We start from the raw sequence: 24,855 nt of genomic DNA, 5'->3' as shown, positions 1-24,855 counted from the left end.
CAGACACAATGACAGCGCGGCCTGGTTGTGCACAATGAGTGGTAACCTGGATTCTGTTGCGACCTGCGGGCTAGATATTAAATAATCTACTGTGACAGTTGGATTTAAATTTAATAATTGTCTGGGAGCTTATCCTTCGGGAAAATATTTGACATTATATTTGATTTAATTTTAAACATAATACCTCTTCTAGGCATTTTATTTTATGCATGTTGATTATTTGCGTTAATAATAATATATGTTTATAAATTAAATGTCCTTTGTAATAATGTGTATGTTATTAACTAAATAATAAAATACTTATATACATACGAATTGGTAATGATACCTTTGGTAGGTTTGCTAGGTTTCAAGTTATTGTAATTTCTAAAATATAGTCTGCTGTAACGAATACAAAAATCTATTTCTAGGATCCTTTCTAGAAGTTCTTGAATTTTCGCATAAAAAATCTATCCAAGGTAATGGTATCTCACCACTTCGTGTGTACCCTTTGTAACACCCTGCCCACGACAGGCGTAGTCGGAAGCAGGCCTACACCGGCAAATGGTTCACAGAGGGCTTCAGATGATAATGAATGCATGCTAGAATGAGTATCGGATTTCCATAAAAATTTGTGATCATTTTTACTTCAAACTTTTTTATTGCTTCCCTGTTTTTACGGTTTTTTTTAGCTGTAAGCTGTAACATGTTAACGATTATGCATGAGAATTCAGAAGTATGTTCAGTACGTCGATTATTTTATACGTTACAGACGAGATAACGTCTTCCTTCCGGCGGTTCGGGCCGCTGGTGGTGGACTGGCCACACAAGGCCGAGAGCAAGAGCTACTTCCCGCCCAAGGGTTACGCGTTTCTACTATTCCAGGTATGACCTCCATTCCTTTAGCACAGTATCGCTTTATAACATATTCGCCGACAGTATCGCACTTTTTGAAGATGGTTTTGTATGTTTGGTATTTACCTGTTGGGAAAAGGTTACCGCAGTCTATGGACGCCTGCAACTCTAGGTTAAGATTGATTTTTATCTAGTGGGTGCAGGTAATAGCTGCTAAACATCTATCTATATTTTGTATCACGACCTTGTTAACCATGACGTGTATGGAAAGGGTTACTGTGTCTGCAATTCTACATGTATGGCTATGTAGATGATGTATTAGACAAAGATACTTAAACCGAACTGTACGGCTTATTATGGTATCGTTAAAATCCTTAAAGTCGTATCTTCCATATGGACGGACGGAACATTATTTCTATAATAATTTTAAAATGTTACTTAAAAATGTCACTGCATGTTGTATTTCTGAAAAGGGAGGTCAAAGCGATCTTAATTAGGACTTCCTAATGTTAGGTTCTATTTAAAGGCTCTATCAGAGAGGTTTCTCAGTCACGCCGCCGCCATACAGCGTCGGAGCCCAGGGCACCTCTCCAGGGTTCATCCAGCTATAACTATTTCACGTGTTCAGGTCATCCGCTCCCCATACAATTGCTTATTTTTTTATTTACCAAATGGAAAACATGTATTTTCCAGGACGAAAGCTCAGTAGCGGCTCTAATGGAAGCGTGCATCACGGACGAAGACAAGCTTTACCTCTGCGTGTCCTCGCCCACCATCCGCGACAAGCCCGTGCAGATCAGACCGTGGCGATTGGCTGATGCGGACTTCGTGTTGGACGCTAGCATGCCATTGGATCCGCGCAAAACTGTGTTTGTTGGGGGTGTTCCACGTCCGCTGAAAGCTGGTGAGTTTTTGGTTATAGTAGCACGATTTTCCTTTTCAAATGAGACCAGGGGACGAAGGGGATGTGGTCAAATTTAGAAGCCCTATGTAGACCTCAAATATCCGCGTCAAACCCGTGCTCATTAGACCTTGGCAACTGGCTGATGTGGACTTTGTGTTGGACGCTAGCAGACCATTGGAGCCGAGCAAAACTGTGTTTGTTTACGAGTTTCATATCTGCTCAGAGATTGTGAGTTTCTGGTTATAGTAGCATGGTTTTCCTTTAAGAATGGGACCAGGAGACGAAAAGATGCGGTCAAACTTAGGAGCCGCATCTAGACCTTGACGTGTGCGACCAGGTCTTTTGGTACTTCATAAGTTATATTCATAACTTTTATGAATGGACATAAAGGCCATAGCTTTCTTCTATCACTACGCTGCCACCAGACAGGTTCATTGAAAAGTGAGCTTTAGCACGTCATCTGTAGACATAATTTACGTTGACAAGACGAGAGCAGACAGCTAAATGTCCGCTAATTTATTGTCAATGTAAATTATGTCTACAGGGGACGCACTAAAGCTCACTTTTCAATTAATCTCATCTAGTCTGGTGGCAGCGGTGAGGTAGAAGAATTGTTCTCAAGACAATTAGATGTTGAGAACATTTTGATGCAGTTTTGAGTAAATTTTGACGTCAATATCATTCTAAGTTAGTTTTATAGGACTGGAGTGTTCCAGTCGCATAAAGCGCGGCCTCTGAGAAGCACTCTGGAGGATTTATTACCTAGTATGACCAAATATGACGTCACCACGTCGCTAACGTAACACCCTCGCGTTGCAGTGGAGCTGGCCATGATCATGGACCGGCTGTACGGCGGCGTCTGCTACGCCGGCATCGACACCGACCCGGAGCTGAAGTACCCCAAGGTAATCAATTTTATTAGCCCTCCGAAACAATCGGTCTACTTTTTTCATCAGTCTTGTCCAAACTGTCTTCTTTTCCGATTGATCTACTTTTCCAATGTGATCGAATAGTATATTTTCCAAAACCATATATTTTACATTTTGGTCTATTTGTAAATGTAGGTAGGGGTTCCTTAAAGACTTTGGTTTGGTGTTCGTGTTCATGTGTGACGACGTCGGTGGCGCAGTGGTAAGGTTCTTCGGTTCAGTAACCGAGAGGTCCCGGGTTCGATCCCCGGTCGGGTCATGATGGAAAATGATCTTTTCCTGATTGGCCCGGGTCTTGGATGTTTATCTATATATGTATTTGTTATAAAATATAGTATCGTTGAGTTAGTATCCCATAACACAAGTCTCGAACTTACATTAGGGCTAGCTCAATCTGTGTGATTTGTCCTAATATATTTATTTATTTATTTATTTATTTATGTGTACAGACCATATATAAGATTAGGCCTTGTGCCAAATAAACTAATATTTCTTCCTAATTTTCATTTTGATAAGTGACATATAATACTATTTCGTCAATTTCAGCAGATTCGTTCTATCTGTTGTTTACAAATAGATTTTTCAGTTCTGCTCCTATGCCAATTTAGTTTTTTATACAGTCTATGTATATTGCACTAGAAAACAAATCATCGCACAGCTTTTACATTCGTCTTCATTCGTTTTCATACACAACAGCTTTCACATTGCCTGGGGAGGTTTCTTTAACGATTTTTTTAGCTTTACGGTTATAGCCGATAGTTCTCTTGATAAATTCTTATCTTAAGTTTAGCTTCCTATAAAATCATTTTACGTAATCGGCATTCTAAGTTCTTGTTTTATGCCTAATATAACTGTGCGCGTTGAATATTAAATCTATCGGTCAAAGCAAACGAGTTTACAAGTTTACAGTGAAGGTGGACGATGCTATCTGTGCAAGATGAGTTCTTAATTTTAGTCAGCTAGTTTTCCTCCGCGGCCGTTATTGTGTTTAATATATTAAAAAATATAAATATATTACAATTCACACAGACTGAGCTAGCCCCAAAGTAAGTTCGAGACTTGTGTTATGGGATACTAACTCAACGATACTATATTTTATAACTAATACATATATAGATAAACATTCAAGACCCGGGCCAATTAGAAAAAGATCAATTTCCATCATGACCTGACCGGGAATCGAACCCGGGACCTCTCGGTTCAGAGGCAAGCACTTTACCACTGCGCCACCGAGGTCGTCCTAAGTCCTAAAATATCATGTAGGCATGTATGTAATTTGTTGTACTTTCGGTTTTTTGTACACCTAGTATAGTAGCAAGTAGCCAGATGACAAAATGTCATGGCATGGGCCATCGCTTATGGTTTTACCCGAACGAAGCCGGGAAAGGAGAAAAGTAGACAATAAATACATAATCGTTCCAGGGGGCGGGTCGGGTGGCCTTCTCCAACCAGCAGTCATACATCGCGGCCATCTCCGCGCGCTTCGTGCAGCTCCAACACGGCGACATCGACAAGCGGGTCGAGGTTGGTATTAGCATTTTTTTTCTCTTTCTCTCTCTGTTATGTACGTTTTCAGGGTTTCTTTCTCAGCCTCTTTAGCAGCATCAAGTCTGGAGTCCGCTGTCCCGCCTTTTCTTCTTAGTACTCAGGCCATTGCCACGCATATCCTCCTTGACAGCCTTGCAAATTTCGATTACGCGTTCTAGACTTCGAGCGTGATTCGCCTATGGCGCCATCTGTTTTTAGCATTATTAACCTTCTGCGAAGTTTGTTGCGGCGTAGTTGTGCGTGTGCCGCGGTAGATGTCGTCACAGTAAACACTACAATCAGTCTCTTTCCGCGTGTCGGTTTCTAATGTTACGGCAACACTCCGAAGTGCGGCTAGATCTAATTGTGTCCCAGTTGGTTAGACTTAGGTACAACCTGCTTAAGTTTGGCTAGACCCTAAGTGCAGCCGGTCTTCGATGGTTGGTTTAGCCGTAACATATTCATAAGACCCCCAAGTTGTTCGTCCCGGCTTTGCTCGGGTAAAAACAATAATTTATACACCCGAACCTGCGTCAGGAATCACATTATCGAGAACAGTATTTTTATTTATCACTAACAAATGGACAGGACGCGATAGAGGACTTTGTTGTATAACTCGTGTTGCGCTCCGCGAGCGCCGGCAGAAGTGAAAACTTGAATATTGACGTTGTGCATTTTTTACGTCTTACGAATTTTCGATCAGAGTCACGTGTCCTGACGCGAGTTTAAAACTATTTACTCATCACAAAAAGTACACAATGCCGCTAAACAAGTTTTCACTAAAAAAAAACAAGGGAAAAGTTATTAGTATACCTTATCTATTTTTTATATAGGTAATTTTTAATTTTGCAATAATGGTGTCCTCGGAACACTAGCGTTGTGGTTTTCACCGCAACGTTATGCTGAGAGGAGGCCTTTTTTATACATAAATATGGTCAGGTAGAGAATGTCCTGTAAAATTAGATACTTATACTTAACCAAATAAAAATTTATCTTTCTTTATATACAAATAAATCCGTCGCGTGTCAGGTGAAGCCGTACGTGCTGGACGACCAGATGTGCGACGAGTGCGCGGGCGCGCGCTGCGGCTCCAAGTTCGCGCCCTTCTTCTGCGCCAACGTCACCTGTCTGCAGGTATTGTGCTGTCTCGCACATTGTGCGTCTTTGTATTTCTTTTGATTTGGAATTTGTTTTAACCGCTGCTTCGCTCGCGTGTTTTCCCCACTGGATTAATTACTTTTCCGGAATGAAAATAAAATAATACTTTCAAATTATATATGTACCTATTCAAAATTTCAAGAAGTTTGGTTGAGTAGATAGAGCTTGAAGAAGTACTTAATTGACATATTTTCGCATTTATAATATTAGTTGTCATTTACTAGCTTTTGATCGCGGAACTGCCCGCGTTAATTTTCCGGGATTAAAAGTACCCTATGTCCTTTTCCATACTTCAAACTACATGTATGCGAAATTTTAAGAAGATTGGTTGAGTTGAGTTTTAGAGCGTGAAGAGGTAACAAACTTACTTTCGCATTTGTAATATTAGAATAGGATTAATTTATAATTTGAGATCGGCTACACACGTCCGATTTAAGGCACAAAAAGGGATGCGGGTATTTAAAAGAAAGAGATGTAGCACGACCTTCCTTTTCTATTAAATACCTGCATCCCTTTCTGTAGTCCATCGAATCGGAGCGTGTGTAACCGGTTGAGTAATGTGTGTCGCGCGCGCAGTACTACTGCGAGCACTGCTGGGCGACGATCCACTCGCGGCCCGGGCGCGAGTTCCACAAGCCGCTCGTGAAGGAGGGCGCCGACCGCCCGCGCGCCGTGCCCTTCCGCTGGTGTTAGTGTTGCCCGCTTCCGCTCCGGTAGGAAATGGTAGCTTTTGTTGGTGAGCGCGTCCATTGAGAAAACTGTGGACTGCGTCACAGAGGAAATTTTAATCTAATTTGTAAGTTTTTTTATTAAGCTAATTTTTAAAATAGATGAAAAGATTTCGTCACAGAAGTAAAGATTTAAAGGTTTTGTTGTGCGTGTCGCGCATGGTTTTTAACTTAATTTTGAAAAGAATTGGAATCGAGCGCGAATTATTTTTTGTTTGTTTTATCTGTTACAAGTTGCTTGTAATAAAATAGTCTGAACTAAATCGTTTAGATTCACTTCGTTTTTAATTACGTGTTCCTATCATGTAAACAATCTTCACAGTACCTACTTATTGTTAAAATTAAATCAATAAATGCGTTCTAAAATTTTACATCAAATATTAAAGACATACGTCGACGCACACGGCTAGTGTATCTACACCTATATGATATGGTTTAAATTATAAAATATTAAATTTGGTAAACATTATTAGCCTTCGTTTCCTCTCGTGTATTTTTCATACGCTCTTGTATGAGCAAAACAAAAGATGTGACCTAGTCTACAATTTTCTCTGTGTACGTTAATAATGGTAAGCCTACATATTCGTGAAGTTCCAAATGTATGTGACTGACAAGACTTTTGTGCTAGGACCACAGCATAAATCTCTACGTTATACTGAATCCCGCACTGCTACGTTTTGTTGCAAAGCACGTATATTTCTAACTCTTTCATTTGATGCTAAATCTTGCAATACGAGAATTTTGGCTACAAAAATCAGAAAGTTTATAGCATTGCGAGTTTTAGTAAAACCTATTGAACAAATTATTGCTTTCTCATCGGTTCCTATGTACGCGAAAGTTCGTGGTATGCATAACTCCGCGAAGTTATTCACATATACATTCGCGAAGATGTGGGCTCACCATAATATACTGTTTTACTGTAGTGTGAAATAATGTATTTTATGTTGATTACCTACGTGATTTCTATCTTTTAGTCAAGTGATCATCAACAGATCGTCTGTCATTCTATGTGAATTGTTTTTGGCATAAAATTATCCGATTTCACTTGTTATGAGGCCTCTAAACGATCAGTTATATGATACGATAATGATATACAACTTGATGATACATAAAAAATATCTGGCCTGGTGAAATTTGCTGCTATCGAATTTTTGACAAAACGAAACTTTACATAATACGTAATATAATTGACCGTTTACAGGCCGCCTAAAATAACCTCCTTCGGAATGTCTATTCTGATATCATCTATCCGATTTATGTATCTCTAATTTATGTCAACAAAAGCAAAATAACTGTTTTTCACGTGCCACCCACAAATATCGGGAATTTTTTCATGGTATGATAATAATTTTAATATCGTTTCATCGTCTTTTTGAACATCACAAAAGTAAATGATAACAAAAAACTACCACTTCCTACTGTTTCAACCAGAATCGTATTTTATATGGTAGTTTCCTATCCTACCCACACTGCTTGTACTAACATCAAAGTATCACAAAATACGGTTCTTCGAGCCCTTACCAGATCAGGAAACACACGTCAGGAACTGTGCTGACTAAAAATCTACTCCGGATGTTCAGAATTAGGTACTGATAAAACTAGCCGGATTAGGTTTTTCTTCTAATTGGTGGCAATTAGCCTGGCAACACTGTGTTTTTATTTCACAAAAACGCAATGTTGTCGTCGACTTACGGATACGACATTTTCAGATTTGAACGCCAATTCTATGGCTATAGAGAAAAAAATAACAATTTAATAAGCAACATTATCCAATGTTTAATATTAAGCAGAATATTATAGAATTCAAGTACAAGGCATTCGTTTGTATCGTCGCTGCCTCGATGACTGCTGTCTACTTAGTATTGCCAGTATATGAAACTGTGCCACTTTGGTAGTTTCCGCGTTTGTCGGGGAGGCAATGCTGCAAACTATAGATTTCGATTTAAGCAAAAATATGTATCCAAAAAACTTAGCTAGTTGTCCGTTCAAAAATAAGCTCCATCTTGAAAAGTGTTGCGATTTCACCACCGCTGCGATTAGTCGCAATCGCGTACGCTCATTTAACGTAAGATATTATTGTAAGGCATAAAGTGTCTGATTTCTCGATATATATATATATAATTTTAAAAATGAAACATAATTGTACCTGTGTAGCTAGAATGAATTTCCTAAGGATTCCTCGATTTATCTGATTGGATACTGTTGCGAATGATTGTCTGCTCGTCCCATTCGTTTGCTAGCGATGTCGTGTCGGTCTTGGTTTTTTGAAACCTGATTGTGTTCAATTCTTTTTGTAGGATTTGGCTTTCTGACTGTAAATGTCACGGATTTTGGACTGACTTGTTTCAACACGTGTGTTTAATAAATACATCTGCGTTTCAAGCTATTTGTTTCAAATAGCATAGCGTCCAATTAGCTATTAAACTAACTATACCTATTTTTATTATTGCGCGACTTCTTCTATTTATTTTAAGATCTTAACGCAAGTCTAGTCTTAAAATCCTTTAACTTTTACCTTTTTTCGTTTTCTGGGAGGCGGTAGGGACTCGTTTAGTACAAACATGTTACCGATTCGGCTGTACGTCCGTTTATCGGGCTTATTGCAGTCTGTGAAACGAGATAAATGTTGCTTTTAATGAATACTAAATTGCATAGTACTCATGGCTAAATGATCGATAAGCCAGATGTTTTCTCGTCTATGGACTGTATTAACCTATTATACAGTCCTGCAAAAGAGTATCAAAATTGGCGTATTACGTCACTCGAATATGTATCTAGATACTCCAGGACTGTACAATAGTGATTTAGCATTAAAATGTTATGTATAAATGATATTTTTTTCGATCCGCCGGGATAGTGCAATAGATGGTAGGATAGTGTTTATAAAAATATTAATATAACCAATTTCCTAGGTGTATATATATCTATATAATGTATGTAATGCGGTATTGCTTGCATTTCGATAGCACTTTTTGAACTCAAAAATATTAAACCTTAAATGAACTAAATAATATCTAGAAAATTCCAAAGATACCTACTTAGAAAGGTGCTATTGGAATGTCAGTTCGTTGTTAAAACTGATTTCGGATGTACTTAAATATTTGTTACATTAATCTTGGAACAAAGGCTTATGCCTTTCTAAATATGAGTATTTTATCGACATTTAGGCTTGGATCACTATCATGTCCAGCCTTTTAAATACCTTTAGTTTTCAAATTGTTACTTATTTAGAACTAGGTTTGCCTGTTTCAAAGATGAATAACAAATTAAATCGGTAAAGACACCGTATCCCGATCGACCACGGACGTTTTATAGACTGTAGTAAAAAGACTTGCGCGAATTTTTTGATGGTTTTTTCATGATTTTGATGCGGTTTTTTCGTGTTGTGTATCTTTTTCAGAATTAGATGTGAGGCTTGATAGTGCCTTGGTATGCGATGTCGTATGGCGTACCCCTCCCTAATGTGTGAAAGGAATTAGTTCATCATGCGAGTTCAAATCTGCTGTTATTAGATAATCGCGAATATCAACGGTCAATTTTGGTATCCACGCTGATGTAGTTCTATCTCTTTGACAAATTGCTAAAAGGAGATAGAATCACATTCGAATAAGCGTAGGAATTCACGCTACAGCAAACTTGAGCGCGTGTGATTCCGTCAAACATTGATTTTCAACAAGATCGTTTCGACTTGACACTTTTCAAACTATACACCTTCAAGTTTGGGCATGCGTTCACCTTAAAATTTAATATAAATGGAGTTAAAGGTGCGTTTGGCTTGGTCCAAGCAAATTTTGTCTGTAGGCTTTAGCGAAATTAAAATTGTTCATTAGCCATATCTTGGCCTGAGCAAAACGGACCGCCATTTAAATTTTTCTAAACGTTAAGTAGGTACAATTTGTAATATTACTAAATAGAGAGCATTTTAGTGAAAATTGTTTGCCATAATGCGAACGCTGCGATGACTTTCCCGTCGTCTTGTTTACTTATATAAAAATTCACAAAATCAACTAATTCAATTATATGTAGACAAAAATATTTGCAAGAATTATATTTTCCTAGTAATTAGAATATTTATTTGGCGACGAGGAAAATCACGTAGTTTTCGCGACAGAGTGGTCACTCATGACGTTAAAACTCTAGTTATAGAAATATATTTAGTAGTTTCAGTAATAGCGAATAAACGATCGCAGAGTCGTTTTCTCTTTATAAATTAAAAATTAGAATATTAGGAGATATTTTTGAACACGCCTTAAGTACGCCCCAGACTCAATCTCATCTCACTTAGCTTGGCACCTCGATTTTAACCGCTCTGTCGGTCCCACTTCGTTTTCTACTGCATTTTAAAACTTCCACTTTGGTAGATATTATTAGTTACGTGGCAACACTTGGTAAAAAATTGTTTGTATGATCTATTTTGTCTCTGAATTGAAGTGAAATCATCTGCTTTTTTATTTTATTTTTAAACTATTTTCGTGCATTTGATGTAAAGTTTATTTTGGATGAAATTGCTCAATATATTTGGTGAAATTGTTTGGTGCCCCCTAATCCTCCTAGTTGAAATAATGAAGAGGCGGGACGCGTGAGTGTGATGTGTGGTCGCCCTGTCCCATTTTGTATTTTTGTATTTTTATAAAAAACGACAATTGTGAATTCGGACGTGTTTTTTACTTTGCGCGCAACGTTAGTAGCTGTTGAACGCTTGGGTGATTTGATTTTTTTTATAATGTAACGGTCTTTATGACTCGACGGATCTTCAAGTGGTGTCTATCATCGGGGACTTTCAGTTATGGGACATTATTATTCGAAAAATTGAAAATTGCTCTGGAAACTTATGGTAACGGACTGAGTGAGGGTCCCATCTTGAAGATCTGTATAACCCAGCGATTAAAAACTTAATTGGTGTTAGATTATTATAAACCGAGGTGTGTTTGGGATATGTGGTCTCTGCGTTAAGCTTTCTTGTAGCGCCCAGAAGCTGTAGTAATGATGTATGTTAACAACGACTGCAATGTTTCTTCACGTAAGACCCGCGTTTCCCCTGATACTGCGGGAGTTTTGTCGTGGAGAAGGCAGTTCGTTTGAACCGCTGGTTCGCAAGGATTGTGTGTAATCTAGTTGAATTGAAACACGGGAGAAGATTAACTTTCTCCATTATATTGTAGCCCCCGATCAAGGATTAGTACGGTCATAATATTTACCATCTAAGCGGCCATTTGTGTGGTTTTATCGCGGAATAGTAGGTGGCGCTAATGTCAGCGTAAGCATTTGCTAGGCTTTATGATTCTACCATGACCAGGCAGGCATTTTATAATTTGGATTTGTGTAATATTCGGGGGTGTTTTAATTAATTTTATAACGTTTATTAATTATTATGTCTTGATTTCCCGTCCCGCAGTATTTTGACATGTTTTAGTTTTTAGACGAAGTTTGCGTTTGGGGTATATTATGGTTTTTTAAGTTCGGAAGTTTCGATTCTGCGGGTCGGTTTGTTTTCTCTTTTGTTTTGTTGAGCGGTTAATACACGGTGGAACTGAATTGGCAACATCAATTGAAGCAATTGTCGCAATGTTTTTGAAATTGTATGATATCTCCATAGTTGTTTTGAGGCGGCCCCATCGTGTACTGGCCGCTTTAGTTTGTAGGCTGTTTTTGCTTCCTCGTTTACGCCGCTTTGCGGGTCTGTTCTTGTTGTATTTGTTGTCGCCGAATCGCGATCGAATGTGTGACTAGATTGAATTCTTTTAATTTTAGATGTAATTTCGTGGTTCATATCACTTGCTGCGACGCACCGCGGGGGGCATTGTCATTCTTTAATATTATTAATATATGAAGTATTTAATAGCATGTGTACATTGTTTTGACGTGAAATTTGTACTTGATATTGTAGCTAACTTGACGACTTGTTGTTGTTATTGACGATCGATGTTCAACCCCTCGTTGTTTCAGAGTGACTTTTTTTCGCACTTTTTCACTTGCATGTAAATAGGTTCAAGCGTTGAACTTTTCTTAGTAAAAATAAAAAATTAAAAAATCCGCAAAAAAAAGGTTTTTTACGATTTACGGCGGCGGACCGTGTTAGAAAAATTTTGGTCTCGGCGTCCGCTTACGGGCGCTCTGTAAATTGTGCTAGGGTCTCTAGTGAAATTACATAATTTTTAAAAGAATAGCGAATGGTAGTGCAATTCATTAAATACATTACCTAGTTGTGTATGATATATAATGAAAAAATAGTACCTAATTATCTTGGAAGTTGCTAGACAATATTGTTTTGAGATTTTCCTGCACCGTCGTCGGTTCTTCACGTTTCATTATTTCATGTTAATACTCGTGTATTCGACTAGGTGCATTGAAATTATTTTTTTAATAGACTTTATAAACCAACTCCACGGTATCTATATATAAATTGCTCTGAATTCTTTTTCTATCTGGGAGTCGGTTTCGATATAATTTAAATTGATTTGAAATAAGATTTATATATTTTTATAGACAGTTATTTCAGTGACTTGTTAAATAGAATCCATTTCGTTAAAAATTATTTGCTACAATCAATTTGTGTGTTACATTCGGTTCGGTGGGTACAGACATGGATACACAATATTTTTTAATGAATGCGTTGTTTTTTCGAAGCGATTGTCTATCCATGTCTAGACGGACCACACATTCGACTTTTTTTTAAACTAGTGACAGCTTTAGTGAGAGATAATTAAGATTAATTTAAGCCTTGTTTTTAGAATAAGCACACGGTATTAAACACTATAGTTTGTAAATCGTAAACCGAACCGAATGCAATTTTTTTACTGAGAAATTTCAATGTTTTTTATGTAATTCCAGGAATATAAGTTTCTATGCTTTTGTATGTAGTCGGATTGTTCATGCAGTTAGACTATTGTGGAGAAATTAAAATGAATTTGAAATCTTTTTCCTGTGTTTCATCTTGTAGTTTGTGTGGGATTAGTGCAATCGGTTTTTGTTTTTTTTTAAAGGTTTCATATCACACGGTCGGGATATTTAGCATAATAATATGCTATGATCACGAAGCATACCGAACATAGCAGTATTTTCTGTTAATCTTGTTTACAAAAGTAAATTGCGGTGGACATTTAGCTTTATCATCTCGTCTGTGTCTTAGACATAGCAAGCGATACAATTCATACACCTCCTATACCTGCGTCCTCTTGATGTCATGTCAATAAAACAAGTCGACCGTGTGTGTGAGCCCTAGCATCACGCTTTACCACATTATATTCAGTGCATCTCCAATTTGACCAAAGATTCGTCCAAAAGACTACACCAAAAAGACAGGGCGATCGCCCAGTGATTTCTTAATAATTTTATTTCTGGAGATGGCTCAGTCGCGGATATAACTTACCTAACTTAAAAAAATGAACATCTATGTTACCTTAACAATTTATTTTTCCCTACGTCCACTAAAATCCATCTTGAAGATCCATCGATGGATCTATTTCCAATTTTATGTCCACTTTAATCCAAAATGGCCAGATTATCAAGGCTTAACATGTAAGTTAATATTCATATCCGCGCTCATCTACGCCTTTTTTGTAATAATCATCCGCTTTTTACAATGGATTTTTAAAAGTTATTCTTATTTATTTATATTTTTTACAGTTTTTTTTTGTATAACTTTTTTATTTAACTAGTTGTTCACTGTAGTTAGTTGTTTAAATTTTTATTATTAGTGTCTAATCAGTTTTCAGTATTTTCAGGTTTCCTTTAAGTAATTTTATACTGCAATAGATTAAGCTTTGCCAATAAATGGAAATAAAATTGCACATTGGCCATAAAAGTTAAATTTAAGATTATCTATGTACTATGTAACATTCGGATGAAAATAATAACAATGTAAAAAAATGTTTTGTCGGTAAAATAAAAATTGCGACGTAGATTCAGAAATTTCTAAATCAGAGCTTTACTGGTTAAGATGTACACTATTTTTTATTTTAGCTGTTTTCTTTTTTTTTTTCCTTTTAAATTGACGTTGACACCGTAAAGTTTTTATATATTTATATTTATGTAAAAACTTGTAGACGTAACTATGTAGTTTGAATTTACCTGTTTTACATTTATTTTTTATTGAGAGTGAATTATATTTTTTGTTGTTTGAAATAATAGTATTAATTATTATAGCGCTATGTGTCACCTGCAAGGGAATACTGAATAAACGTTGGCTCAGGTCGATCACAAGCGAGCGACGGATTGACTTGACCACTTTTAGCCGTAGTTAGGATCTACTAGTTGTCCGACTGTGGTCGCCCTTAGTCACAATTTGCCAACGTAAAATTCAATAAAAATTGCAATTTTGTAGAAAATTCAATTTACTATGTGATTATACATACAATACCTATTTCGTTGTAATCGAGACCGACGAACATCTCCGAATATTGGTATTCTGTGTATAAACACTAACCCTGCAGGTCTGTAGGTATTGTTTAAAACTGAAATACTTGAATTTTTATATGAATTTTATTATTATAATATGGTATTTTACTAAATATTAGTCCAATATTAAAATCTTTAACGCTTGTTTTATTTTATTACCAATTTATCTACCTACCTCCAATTCCTATTCTGTTAAAAATATTCTATAACACAAAAAACATGGTTTGATTATAACCACATAGGTAACGTAAGTACCTAGGTTTCATAAATACAGTCCACATAAACCAAATCACTTCACATCTGAGAGAATCATAAAACATGTCGCTGGTTTCCTCAAAGCTGGCTGCGTTCATTTATCTATGCATTATAAGTATAGTAAAACCATGTCTTTAGTTTGTAACCGGAGCGAGCGGAGGACCATTAATGTTTTCGATGGCACTCGCTGGGTATTCAAAGCAGGTAAATAAAATCTAAATATTTTTAATTTCTAATATTAAACGGTGCCAGCACTGGCCGCAGACGCTGAGTAAATGGCCAGGCAAAAACCACAAAATATTAATAATAACCTACAGCCTGTAACTATACTTGTATGTAGTACTAACTTAGTAGCAAAGGATACATACAAGCTGATACCTACGTAGGTCCGAATTTCCTTAAGTTTGATCGATAAGCATGTTTTTCCAATAGAAAATTTAGTCGTCTCACTATGGACTCGACAATATTGAGTGTTAGTAACAAATTAAGGATACCTATTTACCATTATACTACTGCTGACGTTGATGCTCACTGTGGACAAACCTCTGTGGTTTTTGTCAGTGTTCTTATATTATGTACTATATATATTTGTTCTTTATATGTGAAATATATATTAAAAAAACCTATTTTCTTCATCAAATATACGATAACAACACTGTTTTTAAACACGACGACCTAGGTGGTGCTGTGGTAAAGTGCTTGCATCTGAACTGAACCGAGAGGTCCCGGGTTCGATCCCCGGTCGGGTCATGACGGAAAATGATCTATTTCTGATTGGCCCGGGTCTTGGATGTTTATTTATATATGTATATGTTATAAAATATTGTATCGTTGATTTAGTATCCCATAACACAAGTCTAGAACTTACTTTGGGGTTAGCTCAATCTGTGTAATTTGTCCTAATATATTTATTTATTTATTAAACTGAAGCCAGTGCATAGGAACCGACTAATATAGCACTCTTTGCCAATGGTATGTATACAACATAAAATCATCTAGGGCGCAGTTGTAGAACGCCCCTCGCCCCGGGCGCACGAAACGCTAGTTACATCACTGGATATATAATACCTAAACAAAACATGTCTTACTGGATTTTATATTATTGAGTCGTAAGAGAACCAGACAATATGACCACTAGGATGCGGCGGAAGTAACAGTGATAGCTTTGTTACCAAATTCTAGCAAGCCTATTGTTATTTTGTACTTAAATATTTCATTATTAGTGGCTTAATCTTCCGTAAAGAACTAATAGTACATCTCGTAGTATTTCGTTGATTTATCTTGAGTCGATGATGAATCCATGTAATGGACCAATTTGGTTGTAGCATGGAATTAGTAGATACTCCGGTTGTACGAAGTACTTACTAAATCAATGGGTTGTAGACAAAGAAAAAAACTAGGCTTGGTCATATCATTCATTTCAAAAAACGCTATATACCTACCTAGTAATATTTTGTCCCCTACCGTTTTGCGTTGTAAAACCGGCATATGTCCATCAGCCGCATATGAGATGAGACATTAAGTTTTAAGGAAATATTCTATTCTATCCATAAGTACGTTGTACGGAGTACCTATTAATTCCATGATTAAATCTCATTGTACTCAACATACGCTAACCCGTCATCTTTATTTTTCTTTCTTTGAATTCGGTAGAAATTTTACTTTATTGTTGGCAGCACAATATGTCCGTCATTGTCAAAGTTATACCTGTCACTGTCAACATTCATAATATTGATTCCTACCTAGGTACCTACCTACACCTTACCTAATTTCTGAGATTTTCTCGTAGAAATTGTTGTTTATTGTTAAATTTATTTATCATCTCCAATGATCCTGTGTGTTCAAAAAACACAACATGGAAGACTCTAAAACTACCGTAGTAGCAAATGAGTTTGAACCATTCACCAATTCGGAGATGGATAACAATCAAACAATCCATCATTCAGAGCCGTATTACAGTTACTGCAATCATTGCAATCTTAGTTTCGAGAATTTGGTCGAATTTGAGCATCACAGCATCGAAATGCACAATCAAAGGAAATCACACAAATGCCATTGTTGCAATGCGGTTTTTCGACGTCAAGACCATTTAAAAAGACACATTCAAAGTATACATTCTAATTTGAACGAGAAGTATTGCTCGTGTCCTGTATGTGGGAAAGATTGTTTGCGTAGGGACCTATTACATAAACATATAAAGAAAAAACACTCGAGCCAGTGTGACACATTTAAGTGTAGACTCTGTGATTATACATGTACATCATTATCAGATCTTGAAAAGCACGAGTTAGAACATTCCAAAACAGAGAGACACGTATGTGCACACTGTGACTCCACTTTTAAAAGACGAGACCATATGTTACGGCATATTAAGTCGCAGCACTTGAAAGAGATTGTGTCATGTCCGATTTGCGGGCAAGTGTACAAGAGGAAGGACCATGTGGCGAGACATGTGAGAGAGAAACATCAAATGGGGTTTTTAAACGGACGATTGGTGAAATCTGTTGACCTCGTACAATCATAAGTTATGTTTTAGATAAGTTAATTTAGTATAATTATATGTATTAAAACAATATTAACTTTTTTTCTACAAAAAATATACATTTCAAGTTTTTGATCTCATATCAAATTCTAAATTCATTATTCAACTAATTAGTAGATACCACCAAATCAAATCAATATTGAACTATGAATGAGTGCCACACAATTCATCAGAAGAGGACCTAAAATACTTAACAGTAGGACAGTAACTCAGGCTCTGTAAAGATAGAGATTAGGACAGGCGGATTTAGTGGATCTGCACCAAAATAGGGTTACCAGTTAACCTGCACCCCGTCTGGGGTTTCGGGGATTGAGCATGACAAAACCCTGATTTATTATTTAGGAACTCAACAGTTTTGTAAACAGTATTATTAAAATATATTGTACCACAGACTTGATTCAATATTTTATTTTTCTACACCCTTTTAACAAAGCTTGTTATGGCTGGCATGTGTGTGTCGTAGGACTGACAATTTTAAGGATGCGTAAGTCCATGTAAGCTGAACTATAATTAGGAAAGCGGACCCTGGACCCCAACGCTTTATGGCTAAGGAGACAACTAGGAAGCTCAGATGAGAGACTGCAAAATTATGAGTGCACCCTATTTTTAATCTTTCCACTCTTTTGTATGTAGACCCTTGTTGATTCATGTGGGTTTAAAAATAAAACATGTTTAAATACTGTTTATTTATTTTTGAAAAATTTTCTAAATGTTATTACAAAAATGCTAACTGCAACAAAAATATATTATTCTTTTTATGTTATGGTAGATTATAGGTTGTGTATAGACTATATATTGTTTTTATACTTATGTACTTTTATCATCATAATTCAGGATTCCAAAGTATGTTACACTGGCCACCCTGCATTTGTGCACAAATGATAGAATAGTTTTATTTTCAACTTACTTCTTAATAAAATTGGTAATATATTGCAGATATGACAAGTTCGTACGTTCGAGATGAAAATTGATACATAAAAGAAACAGATCATGTTTTTAATGAATGAAAAGTTAAATATTTCAAAAATATATTGACTAAAATTAGCTATGTATATTAAGGTCCCAGTGAAACTTTAATTTAAAAAAGGGATTATGTCTAATTTCTAATCTTTGACCCAGATTTCTATATTGATACAGTAATTAGTCGAAAGATATGCAATAATTACGTAATGTAAATTGTATAGCAATATACATTTTCTTGAGACTTTGGAAATTAGTTTTGAAATATAACTCCTGAGACCTTACAAATGTAATAGAAACTATGCTAAAATAAATAATCAAAAAATCTCAAAGAATTATGACTAAAGGATTTGTATATACAAGCCTTTATATTTTTCAATTGACAATTAAGCCTGAGACTTATATGTCCTTATAAAGTAATTCGTGTTAAGTATATAAGGTACTTAAAAATGTTACTATTAATTAGAGAAAAAAAAAACAATTCACATAACTAAAAATAATAACTACTCTGGACAAAAAATCAGCAAAAATAACTGATTTAAAAAAATTGAACAGAAATTAATTTTTATTGTGTTTTGTTCATTTTCCTCTTTAAAATAAACATTGAATTTGTAAAATCACCCTTAGGTACCCAAAAATATAAAAAAATGTTAGAAACAATAATCCTAGAGAAAAAAAAATTAAAAAGGAAACTGAGCAACAGTACTTAGTGTACAAAACAACTTCGAAAAGAAAAAAAATATATCAAATTCTATACATCTGTTTTCCAATGAAACCTAGTATATGAAACTAAAAAAAAGGATTTACAAGTATTCTTATAATACAAAAACTAAAAACAAATTATTATTGCAAATAAATTCACACCCATAGATGTAAAAACAAGTTCGATGAGATGCCACGGACAAATCATTCCTGTCACACAATATGATAAATGAAGTACATATGAGGATTCTCTGCATGGACTAACAACCTATTCGAGTAGCTATGGAGACCAGTCCAGAGATGTAAAAGCTACTTTTAAATAAATTAACTATAAGTAAAAGGTATCAGTTCTATGTTGAACTTTGATGCTCCAACCGTATTTTATTTTACATCCATGGCTAAGTCAAATAACATTGTCACTTAAGCCTAAATCATTTGCACAATCATAATCTTTTATGAATGCGGTTCAGGTGGCTTTGGAGAGATTCCTTTGCTTTAAACTTCAAAGAACACAATTCACATTGAAATGTTCTATTTTTAAATGTATGCTTGTTCTGCATATGCTTGGCCAGTTGTTCCTTACTCAAAAATTTCTTCTGGCATTTCAAACATGCATTCTCTTGCATGACTTCTTTCATTTTTAGATGTCGACGGAGGCAATACCTTGATTTGAATGTAATAGAACACATCTCGCATTTCGATTTACTTCTAACTTGGTGATGTGTCTGGCAATGTATATCCAAATGGGCTTTTTTATTAAAAACTATTTGACACTCATTGCACTCAAACGTTTCTTGGCGTTGTTGCAGTTCGTGATTTGACGTCATGTGGCGGAAAAAATGGCTGTTTTGGGTAAATTTGAGACGGCAGTACTGACAGGTGTAGATATATTTGATTTCTTCTATGCCCTTGCTTGGTTGTAAGGGGCTTTCTTCAAGGCGTCGTAATCTGTTCGCGGGTCGAGTTATCCTTATTTTTGGACCAGTTCTAAGAGGTTTTTTATTCATAACTGCCGGATTATTGTTTATTCTCTTCGAATGCAATTTATCATGTCATAAGCACAGTTTCTTGAAAAAAAATCGTGTTTGGCTCAACACGTAGGCAGTCGAAATCTGTAGTTTCAAGCACAGATTTAGTATAAAAATATAAGGTCTTTCCACTGATTGCGACTAAAAACAATTTTATATAACAAAATCTTGATAACAATGACTTTGAGAATAAATAACTGTATTTCGTTACAATACAAAACCTTTCTATTCGTAAAAAGCTGACAATGACAAAATGCAATGCAATGAAGAACGTCAATGTGTCAATGACTTCAAAATGACATTATACTTTTATCTTTTTTATAGGCATAGATCATGCAACAAGATGCTCAAAGAGTTGAATAGAATAGAAAATAGGTAGTTTATTCGACACTATGTTATGCTAACATAATTCTGATACTGCTAACAAAACTATGATATGGTTATGTTAAACTCTGGTTAACTAACATAACTCTGACACTGCCGACATAACTCTGATGTGGCTGTGTATGTGTATGTTTGTTACTCTTTTACGTTAAATCTACTAGACGGATTTTGATGAAATTTGGTACACGGTTAGAATATAACCTGGAATAACACATAGGGTACTTTTTATCCCGAAATTCTCCGGAAGCCCTGGGGCGCGCTAGAGTATACTAACTTAATAGTTGATTCCTGAGGAAGATTTAGATGTAGGTATTATGAATATATAAATACAATAAATATAATTAGGACAAATCACACAGATCGAGCTAGCCCCAAAGTAAGTTCGAGACTTGTGTTATGGGATACTAACTCAACGATACTATATTTTATAACAAATACATATATAAGTAGATAAACATCCAAGATCCGGGCCAATCAGAAAAAGATCATTTTCCATCATGACCCGACCGGGGATCGAACCCGGGACCTCTCGGTTCAGAGGCAAGCACTTTACCACTGCGACACTGAGGTCGTCAAATGGTTTTAGACGAGCGAAGCCGGAACGGGCCGCTAGCATATTTATATATCAGGTTTAAATAAGTTCATTGTAGGCTATTTTTCTCAATTTGTAAATGAACTCAAAGTATTGATTTGTCAATAAAAAGCCGTCTGAAAGATAATTTAGGCAAAATTAATACGCTTCCTTGACTTTAATTTGAATTTACAAAATGCCGCCATGTTTTCGATGTCTGGTTAAACAGTCTGGAATGCATTTTAAACTTGATTTGTACCTAATTGTAATCATAGTTATTGTTTTTCGAAAAATAAGAATTTATATAATGTAAACTCCATGAGTCTCCCTTGAATCAGTATAAAAACACCAAAAAATAGATGTTATTTTCTACAACAATAAATGCAAAAAATGAGAAAAGCTGACTGAGTCACCTACGATATAAAATTCTTTTAATGAAGCCACGGGCGTTAAAACAGCACCCGAGATTTTATCCATTTTTATCGCTTTCGACTTAGTAAGTACCATTCGATAAAAATAAACGCCCGATCGAATTAGACCTATGTTGCAAAATTATTTATTATCATAAGTACTTTTATATAGTAATTATCAGTTGCATCAAATCAATTCAACTGTTATGCAAGTAATACTTAACAATTAACAATAACAAAATTATCCTTCGAAAAATCACGTACACTTATGTCATTTATGATTTAACAATCGATTAACAATTTCGAACTTATTGTCACGTATTGAAATTAAATTAACAAAACTGAATCAAGTGACGAAATTTTACACCTCTGCGTATAAAAACGATTGAATTAAAAACAAAACCATAGTTTTAAGATAAACAAACAAAGGGATGGGTGTTCATACAGCCGTGATTTTTGGCGCAATTTTTGTGTTTTTTGACGTCGCATATACGTTGGAGCCTTCGAGGGTTGTGACGACGAAACAGGGTAAAGTTGAGGGTAATTTAGCGACAAATGGATTGTATTATGAATTTTTGGGGATAAGATATGGTGTCCCTGTAAAATTTAGGGTGAGTAACTGTATCTTCAGTGTTTTATTTGAATTTATTTTCAACCCCATTTTTGTTTTTGTGAATGTATGTGTATAATTTCTAGACTTGGCAACCAATTCAGTTCTTTTGACACACTAAGTAAAGCCGAAATACATACTTATAGGAAAATTATAAAAATGCTACTATAAATTTTTATTTAATACAAGTGTCTGGTCCGTTTAAAATACTTCACAATAAGTGATAGGTATAAGGATCTAAGTTTCATTTTCATACTGAAACGAAAATTAGTCTAGTTAGGTAGTTAAATTTCGTTAAACGTTTCACGTCGAACGTTCAACGTCAATTAATATCATAAACGCAAAAAATAGTGATCTCCTTAAAAAAATAACAATTTAAAATCGATTTCAGGCACCAGATGAACCTCCAACGTTCGACGAAACTTACAAAGCTGATAATCGAGCAGTCTTATGTCCCCAATTCCTTACCACAGACCCCTTAGCTGCTCCCAGCGACAATGAAGACTGTCTAGTTCTAAACATCTTTTCCCCGAGCGCTGTTGTCAATGAATCTATACCCGTCCTTGTCTTTCTCCACGGAGGAGGCTTCGGCATCGGTTCAGGATCACCAAGCTTCTACGGGCCACAATATTTAGTCAGTCACGGCATTATTGTCGTCACGGTCAACTATAGACTCAACGTTTACGGTTTTCTAAATCTAGGTATAGAAGACGCCCCTGGTAACGCCGGACTTAAAGATATAAGAGCCGCTTTGAGATGGATTAAGGATAATATTAATGGTTTCAATGGAGATCCTGATAATATCACAGTTATGGGGCAAGGCAGTGGGGGAATTGCGGCTATATATCTAACGTTATCTGAAACAACTAAAGGTTTATTCCATAGGATTATTTCTGAAAGCGGTAGTCTGTTTTCGCCTCAATCTTTCGATGCAAAGCCATTGAAGACTGCAAGCCAGGTAGCTAAAGCACTAGGACTGAACACTATGGACCCTAAAAAGTTGTTGAAAGTGTACACCGAAACGGAAATCAACAAAGTTGAGGAAGCCATTTCTAAACAAATGAATCCAAAATCTGTTTTCGTGCCATCAGTTGAAAAGATCTTCGAAGATGAAGAGGCATTTATTACTGATACTCCTTACAATATAATATCTAGTAAAGATTTTAATCCAGTACCCATTATACTCGGTTTAAACACCGTCGAGGGCTTGATCAGCACTTTAGATTACAACACTATAACAAGTCAAATGGACAGAATCAAGAATGAAGACTATTCGGCATTGGATCAAAGAAGTTTGATAGTTCCTAAAGATGAAATAGAAGAATTTAGAGAAACGTTAAAAGAAACTTATTTTACTAATACCACATCAGACGAATCATTGATCGGTGGAATCATCAATTTGAATACAGACTTCTCATTCGTCGGGCCAATGTCCTTGTTTTCAGAATTATATTCTAATCATTCGGATGTTCCGGTTTACGAATATATTTTCAATTACATCGGTAGCAGGAATCTAGGGAGGCTGTTGACGAATAGCAGTTTGGCCGCGACAGCCAATCAGGACGAATTATTTTATTTGTTCGAGCTGGAAAGAGTTCCGTTGCCGATGGATGAAGATGATGCTAGAATGGTCACCTTTATGACAATGATGTGGACAAACTTTGCCCGATACGGGTAAGAAACTCTTGTTTGATGTTTAAGCTCTAAATTCTTGGCTTCGTACCTAATTCTGCTTTTGAAAAACATGTATATATGTTACGGCTAAACCCCGTAGTGTGTCTCAGATGTTTAAACCTAAGTCTAGCCTACTTTACTTCGGGTTTTAGCCGGAACACACTAAGGTATATGAAAGTCGTTAAACTAAAATTTAATTTAGATTTTTGTCAATCATGTTTGTTTCATAAGTCACGTCACATCCATGCTGATGTTGCTCAAACTCGGCATTATTGTAAAGTCTTTGGGACCTAGTTTCAAATCTCGATTTTCCTGTTTTAGTTAAAAATCTGCCTGTTTATTTTTAAATTGAAATTTAGCGCTAAAGTGAAACAGTGGAAATGTTTTTTTTAATATTATTTTATTTTCTTAGTTCTCCAACTCCGGAACCTGGCAATGGAGAATGGTTGCCATACCCTCACCACCTGGCCATAACCCTGGAACCCCAGTACGTGACCCCGCTGACGCCTGACAGAGCGTACTTTTGGCGCGCTTTCTACAACAAATATGGCGCTGACATTTACTAGAATTAGAGAAAACGGAAAAAGTTATTATTAATAATTTATTTTACTTTGTAAGTTGATGTTTATGTTCGTAATATTTCGGTGTAACTTTTCTATATATTGGTTTTATTATTTTATTGACTTCTAATTTTCTTCATAAAAATACCTATACATATAAGTATTATTACTTACAAATACCTAATCTATCGTATTTTTTGTATTTTATGTGTAAGTGTTTGTTTAACATATTTTCTAATATTATTTTTAAAAGTATGTACCTACCTTACCGTATAATATTATATTTATGTAATATTCAATTATATACTTACAATCTATAATAATAAGTGATATACATATATCGAAAAAAGTAAATATTACAAATGATACAATTCTTATGTCACATAAAACAAATACCTACTTTATGATAAAAGCATTATCTTACGGTCAACTATTTGGTCACACAGAGAATGCAATGTGAGAGCCAAAAAATAAAAGTTTATAATAAGACCACAATAAATTGATACATATTTAAACTCACGATAGGTACATATACACGTACATATTGTAAACGTAATTAATAACGCTTTCATATTTATTGGTATCTATTGCCGAGTTAGTCCGTAAAACAAAACCTAATCAAATCCCAAGATTTAATCCACTTTGATATATATTTACCAGCTCTGCTCTAAAAAATAGAAAC

At 35.7% G+C, this 24,855-nt stretch overlaps 3 protein-coding genes across 5 annotated transcripts in view; 2 read left to right on the top strand and 1 right to left on the bottom strand.

Moving 5' to 3' along the window:
- Positions 1-24,855, top strand: part of orb2 — an 87,054-nt gene that overhangs the window by 51,283 nt on the left and 10,916 nt on the right. For 2 of the 3 annotated variants that reach the window (XM_053766716.2, XM_053766717.1), the window contains 6 exons: positions 752-864; positions 1,528-1,738; positions 2,558-2,643; positions 4,090-4,191; positions 5,224-5,328; positions 5,929-14,616. In XM_053766716.2, coding sequence (XP_053622691.1) covers positions 752-864; positions 1,528-1,738; positions 2,558-2,643; positions 4,090-4,191; positions 5,224-5,328; positions 5,929-6,045 — 734 coding nt within the window. In that variant the 3' untranslated portion in view covers positions 6,046-14,616. Of the gene's footprint in view, positions 1-751; positions 865-1,527; positions 1,739-2,557; positions 2,644-4,089; positions 4,192-5,223; positions 5,329-5,928; positions 14,617-24,855 lie in introns of those variants that run through there. The other variant, XM_053766718.2, reaches the window with a different exon arrangement.
- LOC128682160 (zinc finger protein 808-like) lies at positions 17,946-20,226 on the bottom strand. Its single transcript, XM_053766733.2, has one exon. It carries the CDS (start codon positions 19,941-19,943, stop codon positions 19,380-19,382), a length of 564 nt encoding a protein of 187 aa, XP_053622708.1. The 5' UTR covers positions 19,944-20,226; the 3' UTR covers positions 17,946-19,379.
- Positions 21,732-24,692, top strand: LOC128682146 (juvenile hormone esterase-like). Its single transcript, XM_053766704.2, has 3 exons — positions 21,732-21,940; positions 22,331-23,613; positions 24,026-24,692. The coding sequence occupies exons 1-3, from the start codon at positions 21,761-21,763 to the stop codon at positions 24,177-24,179; spliced, it is 1,617 nt and encodes a 538-aa protein (XP_053622679.1). The 5' UTR covers positions 21,732-21,760; the 3' UTR covers positions 24,180-24,692.

Source organism: Plodia interpunctella, chromosome 29, assembly GCF_027563975.2.
Source record: "Plodia interpunctella isolate USDA-ARS_2022_Savannah chromosome 29, ilPloInte3.2, whole genome shotgun sequence".
Classification (NCBI taxonomy): Eukaryota; Metazoa; Arthropoda; class Insecta; order Lepidoptera; family Pyralidae; genus Plodia; species Plodia interpunctella.
This window is presented reverse-complemented; position numbering and strand designations above follow the sequence as displayed.

Coding starts and splice junctions, on each gene's coding strand:
- LOC128682160 (XM_053766733.2), bottom strand. CDS start 19,943: ATGAATAAAAAACCTCTTAGAACTGGTCCAAAAATAAGGATAACTCGA.
- LOC128682146 (XM_053766704.2), top strand. CDS start 21,761: ATGGGTGTTCATACAGCCGTGATTTTTGGCGCAATTTTTGTGTTTTTT. Junction 21,941..22,330: donor GTGTCCCTGTAAAATTTAGG/GTGAGTAACTGT, acceptor AATCGATTTCAG/GCACCAGATGAACCTCCAAC. Junction 23,614..24,025: donor ACAAACTTTGCCCGATACGG/GTAAGAAACTCT, acceptor TTATTTTCTTAG/TTCTCCAACTCCGGAACCTG.